We start from the raw sequence: 17,417 nt of genomic DNA, 5'->3' as shown, positions 1-17,417 counted from the left end.
GTTCTGAGTGGTTAGCATTTCATAGTAAAAGCTGTCCATTAAGTTCTCATAACACATCGCACGCCGGGGCAGGAGTGGCTATCGTTACCCCACTGGGCCATGGATGCCCAGAGAGAGGAAAAGCTTGCCTGCATCAAATTAGTGAGTGACAGCCGGAACCGGACCAGGTCCCAATAGCTCCCTGTCTCTGTGGAGCCACCTCTACCACGGGTTCTGTTGTGAAAACTCCCAAAGGAGGGGCCTCAGTGCGGGACCCAGTGGTCAGACATCCAACTTGAGACCCGCCTGCCAGCAACGGGCCACCTGGCCTCCAGGAGCGGCTCAGGGACATGTCAGGAGGAAGGCGCTGGAGAAACTGAAAGTGAAGCTGTGACCAGACCTGGGACGGGGCCCAGCAGATCCCCGTGTTAATTCTCCATCACTCCCCACCGGAGTAGCTGTGCTGGACAGGGTCACAGACTCTCCTGCCCTCCCTGGTGGGCAGTGCCCACCCAGCAGGGCTCAGACCCTGGCGGAGCTGGATGCCCAGGAGGGGAGTAATGACATTTCAACATCAGTGTGTGCAAAAGGGGTCAGGAGGGACAAGTGCCACTGAAACCTGGCGGCTGGCTGGGTTTGAACCCGATTCTGCTGGGGTCCGACGTTCCGAGCCAGTTTCTCGTCTCTAAGGTGAGGGTCTTGGCTGATATGACCACAGGGCCCTTTCTCATACCATGAGCCTATGAGTTTGTTAATGAAATGTATTTGTTTCTTCAACAAGTACTTATTCCCAATTTTTACTCCAATGGAGGGAAGGTATTTCCAGAACAGATCTCCAAGAACATGCTGTTAATGATGCTGGCCACACCTGCTCTGCTAGAGGCCCGTGCACTCCCTGACTCTACTCCTGAACTGGAATGGCCCTTCCAACTCAGGGGTGGGCACCCCAACAGCTTGGTGTGCTCTGGGGATATGTGGAGAAACAGGGAGGATGCTGACCACCCTTCTACACTGAATGGTCAATAGTTCAAAACAGGGAAATATTCATAGAGTAGAAATAAAATCTGCATGAGTTTTTACCACACAAGACTTTCAAGGGCTCAGGAGACTGGGGGTCACTTTAGGCCACACACACACCAGACAGAAGAAAGGCAGGCTGGCTGGGTATGTAACCTGACCGGGAATCGAACCAGCAACCTTTCAGTGCATGGGACGCTGCTCCAACCACCTGAGCCATACTCACCAGGGCAAGACCTGCTCCTTTTCTTAAGGAGCATGGGAGTTAGCCCGGGGGTGTCACCACTTTGCCCCACACCGGTCACGACTTGCCATGCAGAGGGGTGAGAGCCTGCTTTCTTATGGAGCTGACAGCTTAGAAACCATGTTCCCATCTACTTTGTCATCCCAGCCTCACAGCTTTGTAGGTGGCTATTAAGTTCATTTTAAAGCTGAGGAAACTGAGGCTCGGGGTGGCGAAATGGCTTGCTCCAGGTGCCACAGGTGCTATGTGTCATGGCCTGGAGCGTGGGACTGGCACCCGCTCATGTGCTCCCTGAGTCTGTGTCATTTTGTTGCCCATAGCTGCTCACTGTGCCCAACCCAAGGCTCATTAGGCAGGCCTGGCGAGACAACATTTCGTGGGAACCATTTGCTATCTCACCACCTGACTGGGCGTGGTGCCCAGGCTGACCTATGGAAAACTAAACGCCCCAAAGACTTCTTCCGTTAGTGCCAGGGAGAGAATCCCGGGGCTGCTGGAGGAGGTACTTCTCCAGGGGCGAGGGAAGCGCACACACACCAGCATCTTTAAAGGAAGACAATGGCGGCCGCAGGGTGTTCAGAAGGTAGGAGTCCCCAGGAGGGATACAAAGTCCCACCAATGTGCAGAGGGAGACCCCAACGGTCAGGCAGAGCCTCTTCTGGGACCCCCAAACCACCGAGATCTGCTTGTTCCACCAGAATCCTCCTTACCATCTGGTCCTCCCCACCCTCAACCCTGCAGGCTCAGGGCAAGCCCTGCTTTTCCTCACCCCGTGTCGCAAAACACAGGCTGCGGCATCACCCCAGGAGCTGGTATGGTTAACTCTTCAAAAATTAAAGAAAAGAGTAACTTCAAGTAGCTACAGTCATTTACAGCTGACAAAGAACTTTCATAAGCATCAACTCCTGCCACCCTCACAACAACCCTGTGAGGTAGGTATGACTAACCCATTGCACAGATGGAGAAATTGAGTTTCTGGAAGAAGTGACTTGTCCAAGGGCACACCCTGCACAAGCTATACTTGAACCGAGGTCTGAGTTCATGTCTGATGTACGCGCACCTCGGGGCCACAGCTACTGCAGGTCCGTGGACACTGGGCTGCTGGCTGGGCAGGCGCGCTCCGTCGTCAGGGGTGGTGCGAGTTGGGCCAAGGTGACGGGTGCGATTTCTGTGTGAGACAATTCTATGTGCCATGTCCCTCAATCACAGATAGCACCCCTCACCTTGCGCCCAGGTTCAGGCTTGAGTGCTGCTGCTTCAGGAATGTCGCCTTGGTCTTCAGAGGATGGTGTGATGGCAGGAAGCGCCAGGCTTGCGAACACACAAAACGGACGCGGGAACAAATGGCGAGCCCCCCACTCACCACACACCTAGGACGCGACAGCCCTTCTTCAGGGCGCCTGCCCGCGAGGGTTCACAGTCTAGGAAGCAAACCACGAGTCCAGCCCAGTGGGACACAGTGTGCAGAGTGAGGGCAGGTGGGCAGGGCGCCCAGAGCGGGGAGCATGACCCCGTCGGGCGTGGCTCAGCACAAAGCTGGGGGGTGGGGGGCGGAGAACTGCAGGGAGCAGAGCCCGGCTGCGGAGGGCCTGGAGGGAGTGACCTTGCTCTTTAGAGAGGTCACTCTGGAAGGGCCAGCAGGGAGGACAGACTGAAGAGGGGAGAGAGGTTGCCAGTCAGTGTTCTTTGTGGGGAGGCCTGTGAGTGTGAGGCTGAGGTGTGATGCCCTGTGGATGCGGCAAGAGCTCCCAGGCTCGACAGAGCGTGGTTCCGAGGACCCGAGACCTGACTGGGTTCAATGCTGGAAGAAGAGGACACGCCAAGTGGTGCTACTGTCATGGTGGAGCACAGGTGAAGCCCCATGGGGTGTGGGGAGCGGGTCCTGTCACGTGACTGCAAAGGCTTCACTGAGGAGCAGGTTTTGAGAGCAGGGGTGGGGCCTGGAGGTATGAGGGGAGGTGACAGGGACAGTGGTAGGGGGCATCCTGCTAAGTGCCCCTTGCCCTGTGAGACCTGGCCAGGAGCGGAGCGAGGGCCTGCCTGACCCACGGTGCATCTGAGCAGAGGCTGTGCCAGCCCCAGCCCGCCTGGCACTCAGGAGCGGCCAGCAGAGGGCAGTCAGGAGCGGAGGCCGGGGAGGGGCAGCTCCTCGGGCTTCCAGGCGCCCGCGCTGGCCTCCACCCTGTGTCTGAGGGGAGTAAGACAGCCCAGGCTGCCTTCATCTTTAGGAGAAAAAGTTCATAAAACGTTTATGAGAAGCAGAATCCAGCCTGACTCTGACCCTCTGAGGGGAACAGGGTGCGGAAGCGGCTGTCTGGCCGGGAGTCCCCTCGCTGGCACTGACCTGGACGGGGGTTAGCACAGGGACCCAGGAAAAGGTGGGAGACACCACCCAGTCTCAGGACAGTCACCTCTTGAAATACAGCAGCGATGTTATCACAAGCAAACCAACTGAGGGACGGCAGTACTGGTAAATCCCGAGGCTGATGAAAACAAGTGCTTCCCTGTGTGTTGACCCACCCACGTGCGTGTCCACTGAGCTACCAGGTGTCCTCCTTTTCCTTTTCTCTGAGCCCAGAGCCCAATCGGTAAATAGAGCGGAACTACTCCAGCGGCGTCAGGGTGAGGACCCTCAGAACTCACTCAAATGAAATTCACTGCATTCAACCCCAAACTGGAAACGAAGGTGCCGTTGACTGTTCTGCTTCTGCTCCAGTCCTGCCCATCCCCCACACCTGCCTCAGCACCCGGAGGCTCCCGCATCTAACAGCGGCCCAGCTCCGGCCTCGGAAGGAAGCCCACATGGCGCCTGAGCCTGCACGCCAGAGGCCTGAACCCCTAATTGCCAGGCCCAGGCCGCCCTGGTCAGCCCGTCTTCAGAGCTCCCGCCATCAACCTGCGCTTTGCGTACACCATGACCTCACTGGAGGTAAACATCACCACGTCGCTTTACAGACGGGAAGCTGAGGCTTGGAGAGTCCTGCGCAAGGTCAGACCGCCTGTCTGCAACAGCCGGGTGGCTCCCGACTTCCACCCTGTGAATGAAAGAACTCCATGCTACTGTCTCGGGGCAGGTCCTGCCTCAGAAGTCCAAGTGCTGGGACACATACCCCAGCACCCCTCCCCCTCAGCCCTGGGTACCACGGGCCCACTGGACGTGTCCCCCCAGGCCCGGTGGTCTGAGCGGTCAGCCTACTACATGCCGTGGGGGGCTCTCGGGCTTTCTCTCCCCTCTCCCTGATACGCTCAGGCTGTCACATGAAGCGTGGCCAGCTCCCCTTGTCACTGCCGCCACCTCCTGGGAGTGAGTATCTGTGACTGTGATGATTAGGGGGGTTGTTGGACCTTCTGACCCGGGAAGAGTTTCTTGGGGTAATCTTAGTGGGAGCTGAGACAGAAACCCTGTTGTGGTCTGGGGTCGCCCCCTCTGTCCTGAGCTGACAGTAAGGCAGGGGAGGCCGTGGGAGCGTGAGCTGAAGGATATCCTGGCTCCTGAGGTGAGAACTCGTGGAAGCTTAGCTGCAAGGGCAGGTGGCTCCACCCACGGGGAGGGCCTGCCTGGGTTTCATTAGTGAGAACTCACGCCTCCTGAATTCTGGCTTTCCGTCCTCAGCTCTCCTCCTACAGCAGCGGTTCTCAGCCTTGGCTGCACATCAGAATCACCTGGGAATCTTTTTAAAATCCTGATTTCTGGGCCTCATCCTCCGGACATTCTGTTTCTTTGTTACTAATGTTGTGGCCTCACCCCATAACAAAGAAAGAATTTCTGGAGGATGAGGCCCAGAAATCAGGATTTTAAAAAGATTCCCAGGTGATTCTAATGTGCAGCCAAGGTTGAGAACCACTGTCCTACAGCCTCTCAGCAGCCCAGGTCCAGGGAAAATTCTTTCTGAGGAAGGAGTGGTCGTGTCAAACCTGAGCCTCCTGGGTGGGAGGGAGAAACCTGAGGTGCAGGCCCTGGCTCTGCCCAACTTACTGCCCTTCAATGGCCTTCGTTTCCTGACACCCGAGGCTCCTTCCCTGGCCCCGCTCCTCAGCCCCACCTGGGCCTCAACTATCATCCTCCCCTCCCCCCAGCAGGGGCTTTGAGGGCGAAGATTTTCTTAGAAATTCTCTCCCAGCAGGTGGCTGGATCCCATCAGCTTGGCCCTACTCCCCTGGACAATGGAGCCGGTCTATAACCAGGCGAGAAGTTTTCGGATAACGAAAGCAGTGTCACGGACGACTACTGGACCTGGGAACAAAGGACTGGATCTGGGAAAAAGCGTGGGCAGGGTGGGACAGCCGACGGAAACAGCTGGACACGACAGTGATGAGGTGCCCACACAGGTATTGTGTCAGGTAATCCTCCAACCCTCAGTGCCCGACCCTATCTGCTTTACACAGGAAGGGGCTTCTCAGAGTCACACTGCTTGTCAGTTGGAAGAGCAGAATTTGCCCTGAGTGTGGAGTGGAGCAGAGCACCCAGAGGCACGATGCTCTTGCCCCTCCCCCACACCTGGCCCCACGCTTCTCCCCCATCTGGCTGTTCTATTACAGCCTTTACAATAAACCAATGACCTCGTGAGTAAAAGGTCTTCTTGAGCTCTGTGAAACGCTCTAGTAAATAAACTGAACCCCCCTGCTGGGGGTGGGGGCGAGTGGGAACCTCCGATTTACAGCACGGTGGTCAGAAGCACAGGTGACTGACAGCCTGGGTCCCTGATGGCATATGAAGTAGGCGGGTGGGGGCGGGGCAGTCTGAGAGACTGAGCCCTTCACCTTGGGGAACCCATTCTGGTATCAGAAGGGAGGCACAGAGGGCAGAGGGGACACGGGGGGCAGGAGGTGTCCTCAGCACCATGACACCCAGGATCCGAGGTGCGTGCTTCCGCCTCACCATGTTGCTTCTTTGGATGTGGATGGGAAGGAACGGTGTCCTCATCCCAGCCCCTCATGCCAGGCACTGTACGCCAGGTGCTCTATAAACACTGCAAGTTTAATCTTCACAACCCCTGAGGAAGTAGGTTAATGATCCCTGGCCACAGGTGGCAGGGCAGAGGCTGAATAGAAGCTCTTCTGCCCCCAAACAAATGCTTTCTTAACTACTACACACTGCCCCCCACCGGGAGGGAAGGGCCAGTGAGCTGGCAGCCAGGCCTCCGTGGCAGCTGGTGGGGGAGAGTGCCTGTGCTGAACTGCCAAGAGCTGGAAGGCTGGATCGGTGTGGCACAGCCTCACCATGGAGTCCCATCCCGCAGAGACAGGAACCGACCACGGACACAGCGTGGAGGGGGAGAAATTGCGTGGAGTGCATGCACGATGAAGTTCACAAGCCGGCACAACTGCTGTTGTTAAAGATTCCTGGCGCCACGTGTGAAACCTCAGCTGCCCATCTCAGACCTGTGCAAGCACTGTTCACAGGCTGTGCCTCAGGTGAAGGACCCGCATAGCTCTCAGTGGGCGCGGGGCCGCCTCCACTGCCGCTCACCGCATGCAGAAGCAGACCTGCCACAGCCAATGGACCCAGACGGGCACCTGCTACTCAGGAAGCAAGTGTGAGACCAGGCCACTCACACTGTGACCCCCTGCCCCACAACAAAGACACCCCTTCACCCCGGCAGAGGAGGTCTGGGTTCTGATTCTGAGCTCCTGCCTGACACCAGTAAGTCATTCCTCATAAGAGGTCAAAGGATTCTTATGTGAAAACGATAACAGGTGGATTAACTGATTTCCTTGTGATTCTAGGGTGAACTTAATAAAGTAACTAGATTTTTATTTAATGTAAGCAGCTGCTTTGAAAGAGTTAGTTGTCTGACTCAATTGAAACCTTTTTCTTGTGTTTTGACCCTCAAGGTGTCCAGATGTACAGTTAAACAAGAGCTGAACTCACATCCCGGAGTAGGTGAGGCAGCTCAGATCAGAACCTTAGACTCAGCTCCTTTTACCACGAGGCCCAAGGCGCTTGGGTGGCAGCGTTTAACGAGCACTTGTTCATCTGGTGCCTACAATGTCGCGGGCCCTGCTCTGATCCCTCCACACGTCATGGGCGAGCAGCTGTCCCACCACACACCCCAAGTTCGCAGCAGAAAATCCACACGCTGGAGCCACTTCAAGGCGGGAAAGGCCTCTGTAAGTACCTCTTCTGTGTACGACTATGGGAAGCATACTCAAAACACGTCCTTTATTTATAAAACAAAACAAACAAAAACCACACAATAAACTGCCCCACGGCTTAAACTGGGCCGCACAGCTGCAGTGTAGCAGGACAATAGATGCCTGCTCGCTCGCCCCGGTTCTAAGTACCACAACTCCCCACTTCCCACTCCAATTCTGGGAGCAGCAACAGCAGTGACAGAAGTGATACCCACAGTACTAACACGGGGGTCGATACGTGTCAGGCAGTCTGCTAAACGTTCTACATTCTGGTCAGTGAAATGTAAAAACAACCCCGTAGCACCCCCACTTTACAGATGAGGAAGCAAAGCACAGAAGAACGAGGTCATTGTCCCGGGGCCTCAGCAGAACCAGCGCTCATGCCCGGCCGTGGGTCCCAGGCTTCAGCAACCTAAGGTCTCTAGCCAAGCGCAGGACCCTGCCCGTGGCCACTGAGTCACCCACACCGGGAGGCCTCCATCCTCACTCTAAGCTAAGCTGCACATTTCCAATACAAGCCGCATGTATTTTTTGCTCGTTGCTTTAACTGCCTGCTTAGGAGCTTTTGCTAGCAACCCCCTCCCACCCACTGTCTGCAGAAGTACCAAGTGCACCCAAGTCTTCCAGTTTGTGGGGCCTTTCCCTGTGAGCCCCCCGCCTTCTGGTTTCCTTTCCAGCCCTTGCCCCACCTGCACCCCAGGCCTCGGGAATGCTGCAGGGTCTTCCCAGCACACGCTGAGCTCTCATGCCCAGGTGCCCTGTGTGTACTGCTCCCCCTGCCCCAGGCCCGCCCCCACCTCTGTCTGGTGACCTCCTCATCCTTCAAACGCCTTCCCCTGCCGAAGCCTCCCCGGCAATCCAGATGGGCAGTTACTTGTTTCCCTTCCTGTGCTCACACCAGGACAGCGTAATTGGCAGCTTATGATTCATTGTTTGCTTCTTATACATTCTGCCTACCAGGTTCTTACACTTGGCCAATGTTTAGTAAGAGTTCGTTAGGCATAAGCAACCGAATTAAAGAATAGCTGGCTGCTCGCTCCCTCCCACCTCTGCCGAGTTTGGATCTGGAACCTGGACTCAGGTGACCACCGTGACAGGCCTGGACATGTACTCTAGGAACACATCGGCCCAGGTCTGTATCTCACCAACGTGAGACATGTCAACACCATTCACCTCCCTTTAAGCCTACAGTCAGGCAGTCTGTGAGCCACGTAACAGCTCAGCGCAGACCGGAAGGAGGGCGCCCGAGGGCCAGAGCTGTGGGTGCCTCGGGGAACAGGAGAGAAACTCAGCGCAGCCCAGCTGGGCAGAGCACCGCTTACCTCCTTCCTGGGAATTCATGATGTTGAGGGCGAACAACATGGCGTTGGAGAACGTGGTCGCCTCCTCCTTACTGGCGAAGTTCAAGCCATAGACCTGGCGGGCGTCTCGCCACTGGTGGAAGGTTGGTGTCGCCTGATTGTACTTCAGCCCTTTCACGATTGAATAATTGATCACAACCTGGAGGAAAAAGAGCGACAAATACATGTAAATAAATAAAAGGTAAGTGAGCTGGAGGGAGCGGCTATGGGGCAAGGATAGTGTGTCCCCAGGGGCTACCAGAGGACAGGAAGGTTGGAGGGGGGTCATAAGAAGGGGAAAGCATGCCCAGGCAGCTTTCCCACAGGATCCCTGGTCACGTCTGTCAACTGTAATGCTGTGCAGTCACAGCCTCCAGCGGAGAGCCCTGAGCTGGGAGTCAGGTTCCTTGGGTCCTCCCAGCTGTGCCGCCCAAAGTGGTCACTGCACCTCTCTGGGGCTCAGTTTCTCCAATTATAAAAGGGGGATGATAATCCTGGCTGTACTGCCCTAATGGATTACTGCAGAGGTCCCATTGTGATGCATAGCTTATTTAGACTTATAGACACGGAGATCCGAAGGGCAAGAGTCTTTTCAAATTCCTACTTATGCCTTCCAGGGCCCTCTGCATAAAGTCTAGTACTTGGACTGCATTAATAAATGGGTACCGTAGTTAAAAGGATCACTTGGAAAGTTAAAATGTGCCAACCAATGTAGAGCATTATTAATATCTTTATTATTAATCAAGAAATATCAACTGACCGCCAGTTCCATGCCAGGCCCACCAGGGAAAGCTACAGAGAAGAGCAGCTAGAACCAGACATTCAGGAGCTTACAGGCAGGCAGGGGATTCCACACCAGGCCCGCCTGACCTCTAACCTTTCTCCTTCAGACGTGTAACAAATTATTTAGCTTGAGGGGCTCATGAAGGGGTGGGAGGCCTGGAGCCATTATTCTGCATCCCTGATCCCTCTGCTTCGGTGACCGAGTTTCTGACCATTATCACCATGAGTTACTTTCACCTGTTCTTGAACTATACAGATATGGATTCCTATGGTATATACTCCTGTCGCTTTCACTCAACATAATGTCTATGAGATTCATCCATGTTATTACATTTACAAGTATTTAATTCTTATTTATTGCTACATAATATTTCACCTTATCTTTTAGAAAGAGGAAGAGAAACATCAATTCGTAACATTTCATCTTTTTAAAAAAATCATCACACAAGAATATGTTTTTCATTGATTCTAGAGAGAGAGGAGGAGGGGGCAGGGGAGAGGGAGAGAGAGAGAGGAACATTGATGTGGGAGAGCAACATCAATAGGTTGCCTCACATACACACCCCAATGGTGGTAGAATCCACAACCTGGATATATTTCCTGACTGGGAATCAACCATGTGACCCTTTGGTGCTCAGGAGTTCTAACCACTGAGCACAGCAGCCAGGGCATATTTCATCTTTTGATATACCATAAATAACTAACCCATTGTCCTGTTCACAGACATTTGTGCCGTTTCTAGCTGTTGGTTACTAATAAAACTATGAGTATTTTCAGACATATCTTTTAGTGGATGCAGGTGTGTACTGAGTTGATACCGTCTGTCTAACTATTTTTCCGAAGGCTCTATCAATTTATGCTCCCCAAAAACTCTTCTCACATCAGCATCACGGCGGAGTGAGAAGAACCCTTTGTATCTCCCCTTAAATTTCCATGTCAGATATCTATTATCCAACAAAGACTCCGCTGCTCAGCACAAAAACATGCCTGAGAGATCCACGCATCAGTACAGCTGAGGGTGGATGTACTGGAACCTGCAGGGGATGCGTGGCAGAAGGAAGGGCAGGGACAGTGACTGCAGGTGTAGCTCAGCAGCTGCCAAGGCCCCAGCTAACACAGTAGCAGTGGAGGAGTCAGGGGGTGGCCCCCACACAACGGCCCAGAGGAAGGTAAGCAGGGCAGAAGCAGGGTTGGTGCCCATGGAGCCAGCTTCCTCTCCCTCTTCTCCCCCCACAGCTGGGGAACACAGTAGCAGCAGCAGGGGTTATGGAGATGCCTCTAACAGCACAGTGGTGCCTGGGGCTACAAGGCCACTAGTACAGGAGTCAGTGCTGCTGCTCCAGAACCTGGCTCCCCCCATATCTGCCACAGTGGTGGTGCCCTGAGACTGAGGCAATCTGGACACAGTGGGGACACCCACCACCCCGGTCACCCAGGAGTCAATTTCCACAGCACCAACACCCCCTGTGGCAACCCAGGAGGTGCAAGTAGTGCTGGTAAGAGAAAACAAAACTTGCTCTACAGCACCATCTACTGGGAAACAAAAGGAAGATCTCTAATTATCAATCTGCTGAATTAAGATCATATGGTATCTGAACAAGAAGAGTCTGTCCCAAGTGTACAGAAAATGACAAGTCTCCAGAAACCAACCTCAAAGTCATGGAAGACTGAGATGTAAATGACAGAGAATTCAAGACGCAGTAATGAAGAAACTCAACGAGATACAAGAAAACTCAGAAAGGCAGTTCAATGAACTCAGGAATGAAATTAATGAAAGGAGTACTTTACCAAAGAGATTGAAACTATAAAAAAAACCAAAACACCTAAACAGAAATTCTGAAACTGAAGAACTCAATAAATGAGATGAAGACCGCATTAGGGAGCACTGGAAATAGAGCAGGCAAGATGGAAGAGGGAATTCATGAGCACGAAGACAGAAATCTGGAAATGATTCAGGTGGAATAAGAGAAAAAACTAAGAGTTAAAAAAGTGAAAGAACTCTATAAGAATGATCTGACTTCATTAGAAAAATGGGTAACCCAGAAGGACAGAACAGAGAGCCTATTCAAAGAAATAATTGATGAGAACTTCCCAAACCTACGTAAGGAATTGGGTATTTGAATATGAGATGCTAATAGCTAATTATCTCAACACAAAGGCTCCTTCCCTAAGACACATTATAAATTGTCAAAAGTTAATGGTAAAGAAAGAATTCTCAAGGCAGCCAGGGAAAAAATGACAGCAACCTACAAAGGAAACCCCATTGGATCATTATCAGATTTCTCAGCAGAAATCCTATAGGCCAGAAGAGAGTGGAGTGATATAAACTAGAGGCCCGGTGCACGAATTCATGCATGGGTTGGGTCCGGCCTGCCCTCCCCGATCAGTCCAATTGAGCTGTGCCAGCCAGGGGAAGGGGCCTTGGGTGGTTGGCCGACTGGCCCTGGCCCCTGGTTGAACTCCCAGTTGAGGGGACAATTTGCGTATTAGCCTTTTATTAAATAGGATACTGAAAGAGAGAACCCACCAACCAAGAGTACTATATCCAGCAGAGTTATTCTTTAGGTGTGAAGTAGAAATAAAGGCTTTCCCATATCAGCAACAGCTGAGGGAATTTACCACAAGATCTTCATTACAAGATATATTGAAAGATGCTCTTCTACCTGAAGCAAAAACACAAATGTATACAAAACTGTGAGTAAGGTGACAGACAGAATCACGATAAAAAGGTTAAAGGGAAAATAAGCATTAAAAATAGCAATAGTTAGTACAATATGGTAGTAATTCTTGTATCATTATCCCCATGGAGTTATTGGGAGACTGAAATAATAGACATGAAAAGTGCTCTGTAAGATATACTAGTAAGGAGATTAAACATGTAAGATATCCCTATTTGGTAAAATACCAGGAATCTGTATCCCTTAAAATGTCCGACCTTGTATGCCACACTGACTGGGAGACAGATCTGTGAAAATTAGTCTTTACTCTTGAGGTCCATAAAACCACTGTGAACCAGGTTTCCTGCCACTCTCACAATGCCTCAGCTTATTAAGAACCTCTTTTGTGTTTCTACTAGAGGCCCGGTGCACTTGACTGTCTGCCCCGTGGCGGTCAGTGCACATCATAGCAAGCGGTTGAGCAGCCTTAGCATATCATTAGCATATTGCACTTTGATTGGTTGTATGGCCGACTGGTTGACCGGACACTTAGCATATTAGGCTTTTATTATATAGGACTACAGGCCCAATGCATGAAATTTGTGCAAGGGGCTTGGCCCCTGCTTCCGTGGAGGCTGCCTCTGCCTCAGCCCCTGCCCACCTCAACAGCCAGGGGCCTCTGCCTCGGCCCCGCTGCTGTGGCTTTGCCCGGAAGGATGTCTGGTCTAATTAGCATATTACACTTTTATTATTATAGATTGCATGTTTATGAACATGCAATTCCAAGCACAGGGCTGTGCTGGTAACTTCTCTGCCAGATCTAGGTCTCCAGGTTAGAGTCACCGCAGCCTCTCTGCATGCACCCAGGAGACACTGAGGGCTGCTGCCAGAGTCTGCTGCACGGGAAGTCCTCCTCCCAAAAGAGCCCCGTCATGTGGTTTCCTCTGCAGGAGGCAGCGAGGTGGAGCCTCCTGAGAACAAGGTGCACATTAGTTTCCGGGAATCCTGTTCTCCAGGCCCGTGCCCCCTCCAGCACACCTTCCATCTACCCAGAGTACCCTGAAGGCAACCAAGAGGCACGAAGGGAGTGGAAAACTGGTCATAATGAAAGCAATCCCTTAGGGACACCCACTATGATTTGGAAACTGCACTGGGTAATGGGCCTTATGTCAAAGGCGAGTACCAGAGTGGTATGTCCACGTCATCCCCCACCCACGGGTATGTTATGAAAATGGGTAAGATGTTTTGGCCGCCACCATAATGGGGACTCAGGATGCTATAGATCCTTCAATGTACGGTGCGGTGTACCTCTGAGAGGCAGAGCTAGAACCGATGACCTGGAAGAACAGGGAAGCAGCTTCCAGGAGGTTTTGAGAGAAACCTTCCTATCAGTAAGCTTGTCAATGAGGGAAAGGGATGCCTCTGAAGGTACCGAGTTCCAGGTTAGAGAGACTACCTTTAGGCAGGAGTCCTGAAGTGGGGATGTCCCTTTTAGCCACAAGAATCTGAAACTTAACAGGGTTATTTTGGCCAAAGCAGAAACACAGTCAACTGGCAGCCACTAAAAATAGTCTTCAGTTTCTGTTCTCTTTTCTTTTTTTAAAAATCTTCACCCAATAATATTTTTCCCATTGATTTTTAGAGAGAGAGGTAAGAAGGAGTGGGGGCAGGAGGGGGAGAGAAAGAGAGAGAGAGAGAGAGAATGAGAGGGAGAGAATGAGAGACATTGATTGGTTGTTTCCCACATGTGCCCGGCCTGGGCTGGGGATTGAACCTGCAACCCAGGTCTATGCCCTTGATCAGGAATCGAACCTGTGACCTTTCTGTGTATAGGCTGACACTCTAACCACTAAGGCACACCAGCCAGAGCTGTCCTCTCTTTTCTAATTGATAACGTGGTGATCCTTGCAGATAGCAGCTAACCTGCTGCTTAAATTAGCCAAGGCCTGACCAACAAAGGATGCCAGAGATGCTATTTAGGTCGAGTTTTTCACAAATGCTGAAACCACAGGTCCGGTGATTTCACTGCTAAATGTGTCCCTGTCAGTCTCTCAGAGAGGGGCGAGCACTGAAGCACTAACCAGAGTCCCTGTGGTCAGGCCACACAAGCCCTTTCTCCACGTCTCTATTCTGGTCCCTGTCTCATTAGACTGATCCGTCTTAGTTATGCGTGCACGACTGTTCCTGACATAGGTGGACTTACCCTCTATTCGTGGAGGTGCTTACCCGGTTCACGCACAAACTACCTTATCCGATTTGCCCGGGATGTACTATTAGGGAGAGAAATGATCCCAGATTCTTCAAATCAATTTGCTGTTCCTTCCAAAGACTTAGGGCAAGCATGTCAAACTCGTGGCCTGTGCGGCCCACACGAATATTTTTTATTTATTTTTTCACAATGAATATTTTTGTGGCCCAGCCAATATAACGGTATGTAAGAAACATTTTAATAAAAATTTCATAACTTAATTTTTACAATACCCTATTATACATAATTATTAATAACGAACTATAATGTTCACTAATGACTGATTACTATAATCACGTTGCATTCATTTCCCTTACGCGCACGATTACTCATTTATTTCAGCCCTTTGTATTTAACATGTCTCTATCGAAATAAACCTACGTTTCTATGAAAATTGAAGCTTTTATTTTTTTTTTTGCGGCCCACATAAGGTTAAACCTTACTTATTTGGCCCGTGTTAGCCTTTGAGTTTGACATATTGACTTAGAGAGTTGATGAACAAAAATTTTTATTGTCATATTACTCATGGATATGTAGGCATAGACTAAAACTAATATATTTGTACAATATATTTTTCAAAGCTGTTTCACATCTGTTATTTTATTCTAATGTTACATTAACACACAGAATTATGCGGGATGTGGGTTAGTGTCTCTATGAGACAGATGTGAAAAATGGTGTTCAGAAAATACAGTTTGCTCAAGGTCTCACAGGAGAATGTGGGGTCAGAATCTGAACCCCGACCTTCTGACTCCAAACCTGACCTTGTTTTTGGGACCTTCCACTGTACTGTGTGTATGTGCGTGTTTCTGCGTACACGCGTGGGAGCGCATGCGCGGCACAGGCGGGGCTGTCACGGGGGCTCCGCACTCACCTGCTGATCCTGCAGCTTCACTCCGACGACTCTGAAGGTGCTGCTGGCAGTGTTGTGGTAGATGTTGATCCGGCTGAATCCCTGCTGGCCGGGTTTGATGGGTACCCATTTCTTACTGGTGTCATCGTAGACCATCACGGAAGCCCGGGCTTGGCAGATACTCTGTTCACTGCAGAGCGAGAGAAAACTTCAGTGTCAGGGGCAGCCACGAGGGATGGAAGCTGGCTTTGCCCTTTTCTGAGCCGGAGGCCACCTGCTATTGCCGCAGAGAAACCTCCTAACTGCCAGAGCTCCCCGCTGCCTGTGGGAGGGCTGCTCCGGGAGGTGGAGAGTCATTCTCTGGAGACCCCGGGGCCGGAGAGGAGTGTGCTGTGCCAACACTCTCAATAGCATGGAAAAGACGCACAGCTTTCCTTTTAGGGAAAAGGGCGCTTGAATGGGGAAGGAATGCCAATTGGCCAACTGTCTCCAGTCCTCCCGGCACTGTGTGAAATAAGGTAGCCTGAGCGCGCTGGGCTTCACAACCTGTGAAGTAGCCACAATCACCCCACTTTGTAGATGAAACAATAGAGGCTTAGAGACTTGGGAAAACTGATACCAATTCACACAGGAGTTCAGTGATTACATTTGGGATTTCCAACCAGTTCTGTTCGACTGTGGAGCACACGACAAAGACCATCTTCTTCACAACAGCCAACGAAACGCTCTGTTTGTGATACTGTGACAGGGCACCATCACACAAGCTCCGTAGACAACAGAACATGAGGCGATCTCCTCTGAACAGAGCGAGAGCAATCCAAATAAACACACGGCTGCACCTGCTTTGCTGTACACATTTAGTAACAAGCAACGTCATCTGTTCAGAATACGACAGGAAACCAGGGAAGAAGCAAAAGAAACCCCTGGGAGAGGAAACAGCCGTCGCTGAAACCAGGCACTCCTGCCACTGAACGCCAAGGAAGGCCGCTGCCTTTGCACACCGGCCTCCTCACCTGAGCAGCTACGTTCTCAGTCTTCAGCCCATCAGAACCCCAGGTTAGAAAGGTAAGGTCCGGTTTTAAAGGCAGGTGCACCGACAACAGTGAGGCGTGGCCGCTATCAGAGAGGGAGGCCATATGAACACAACTGCGTTGGAATTACAAACAGAAGTTAAAGCCCAATAATTTAAGCCCAAATAATTTATTTAGTGTGAGTGGGTGTGGTTGTACACGAGAAAGACAGCAAGTGTCACTTGTATGCAGACAGGGGCACTGCATGAATTCCCTTCCAGCCCTATTTAAAAATATGTTTTTATTGATTTCCAAGAGGAAGGGAGAAGGAGAGATAGAAACATTAATGATGTGAGAGAATCATTGACTGGCTGCCTCCTGCATGTTCCCTACTGGGGATCAAGCCCACAACCTAGGCGTGTGCCCTTGACCAGAATCGAACCTGGGACCCTATAGTCCGCAGGCTGATGCTCTAGCCACTGAGCCAAACCAGCTAGGGCGAGCCCAAATAATTTAGTAGAAGCAAAAGTGTGTGCACTAATGGACGGTCATCAAAATGAGACCAAGCTGTCGTGAAAAGTGACATTATGGTCACCTTACCATATTTCTTGGAGGGAAATAAAATATTTGAAAAAGGTCCCACTCCCAGCCCCAGTGGTTACTGGATGACGAATCAGTGGCTTTTAGGAGATCGGCCCTGGGTGACTTGGAAACCCCCGCCTGGCCAGCATAGTGGGCACCTAAGTGTTCCCGAGGGCTGAGCTTTCTCAGGACCTGCTCAGCTCCCTGCTGACGTGGATGGCGGAGGATCAGTGTACAGATCATCATCATCATCACAGTGGCTCAGTGGACAGTGCAGACAAGCCTTCCGACATGTCCCCTCTCTTCCTTTCCCATGAGTCCCTCGCACATTTCACGGGTCCAGCCAGCGGCATCACATGGCAGTGCTGGGTGTCGAACCCCCTGGGAAAGCCTACGCTGGGCCTCAAACTTTCTGTCGACCCCCAGCTCTGCTCTGGGGTTTCGGGGTCCAGGGTACCTTGATGTCAGCTGTCCACAACTCACGCTGGGGGGTTCTGTCCGGGAACAGAAGTGAGTCGCAAGCGCCTTTTTGTGCAATCGTGCCGCATCTTTCCCCCATAGCTCACCAT

At 51.7% G+C, this 17,417-nt stretch overlaps 1 protein-coding gene across 1 annotated transcript in view; it reads right to left on the bottom strand.

Moving 5' to 3' along the window:
• The window catches only part of EVL (Enah/Vasp-like), an 82,933-nt gene that overhangs the window by 24,609 nt on the left and 40,907 nt on the right, over nt 1-17,417 (bottom strand). Inside the window, exons 2-3 of the mRNA XM_006766606.2 lie at nt 15,278-15,446; nt 8,698-8,875 (exon numbers count right to left, since the gene is read on the bottom strand). Of these exons, the coding sequence (XP_006766669.1) occupies nt 8,698-8,875; nt 15,278-15,446 (347 nt within the window). The remainder of the gene's footprint in view (nt 1-8,697; nt 8,876-15,277; nt 15,447-17,417) is intronic.

The sequence above is a fragment of the Myotis davidii genome, unplaced genomic scaffold (genome assembly GCF_000327345.1).
Source record: "Myotis davidii unplaced genomic scaffold, ASM32734v1 scaffold60, whole genome shotgun sequence".
Lineage (NCBI taxonomy): Eukaryota > Metazoa > Chordata > Mammalia > Chiroptera > Vespertilionidae > Myotis > Myotis davidii.
The sequence above is the reverse complement of the archived record's forward strand: the minus strand, read 5'-3'. Positions and strand labels throughout refer to the sequence as shown.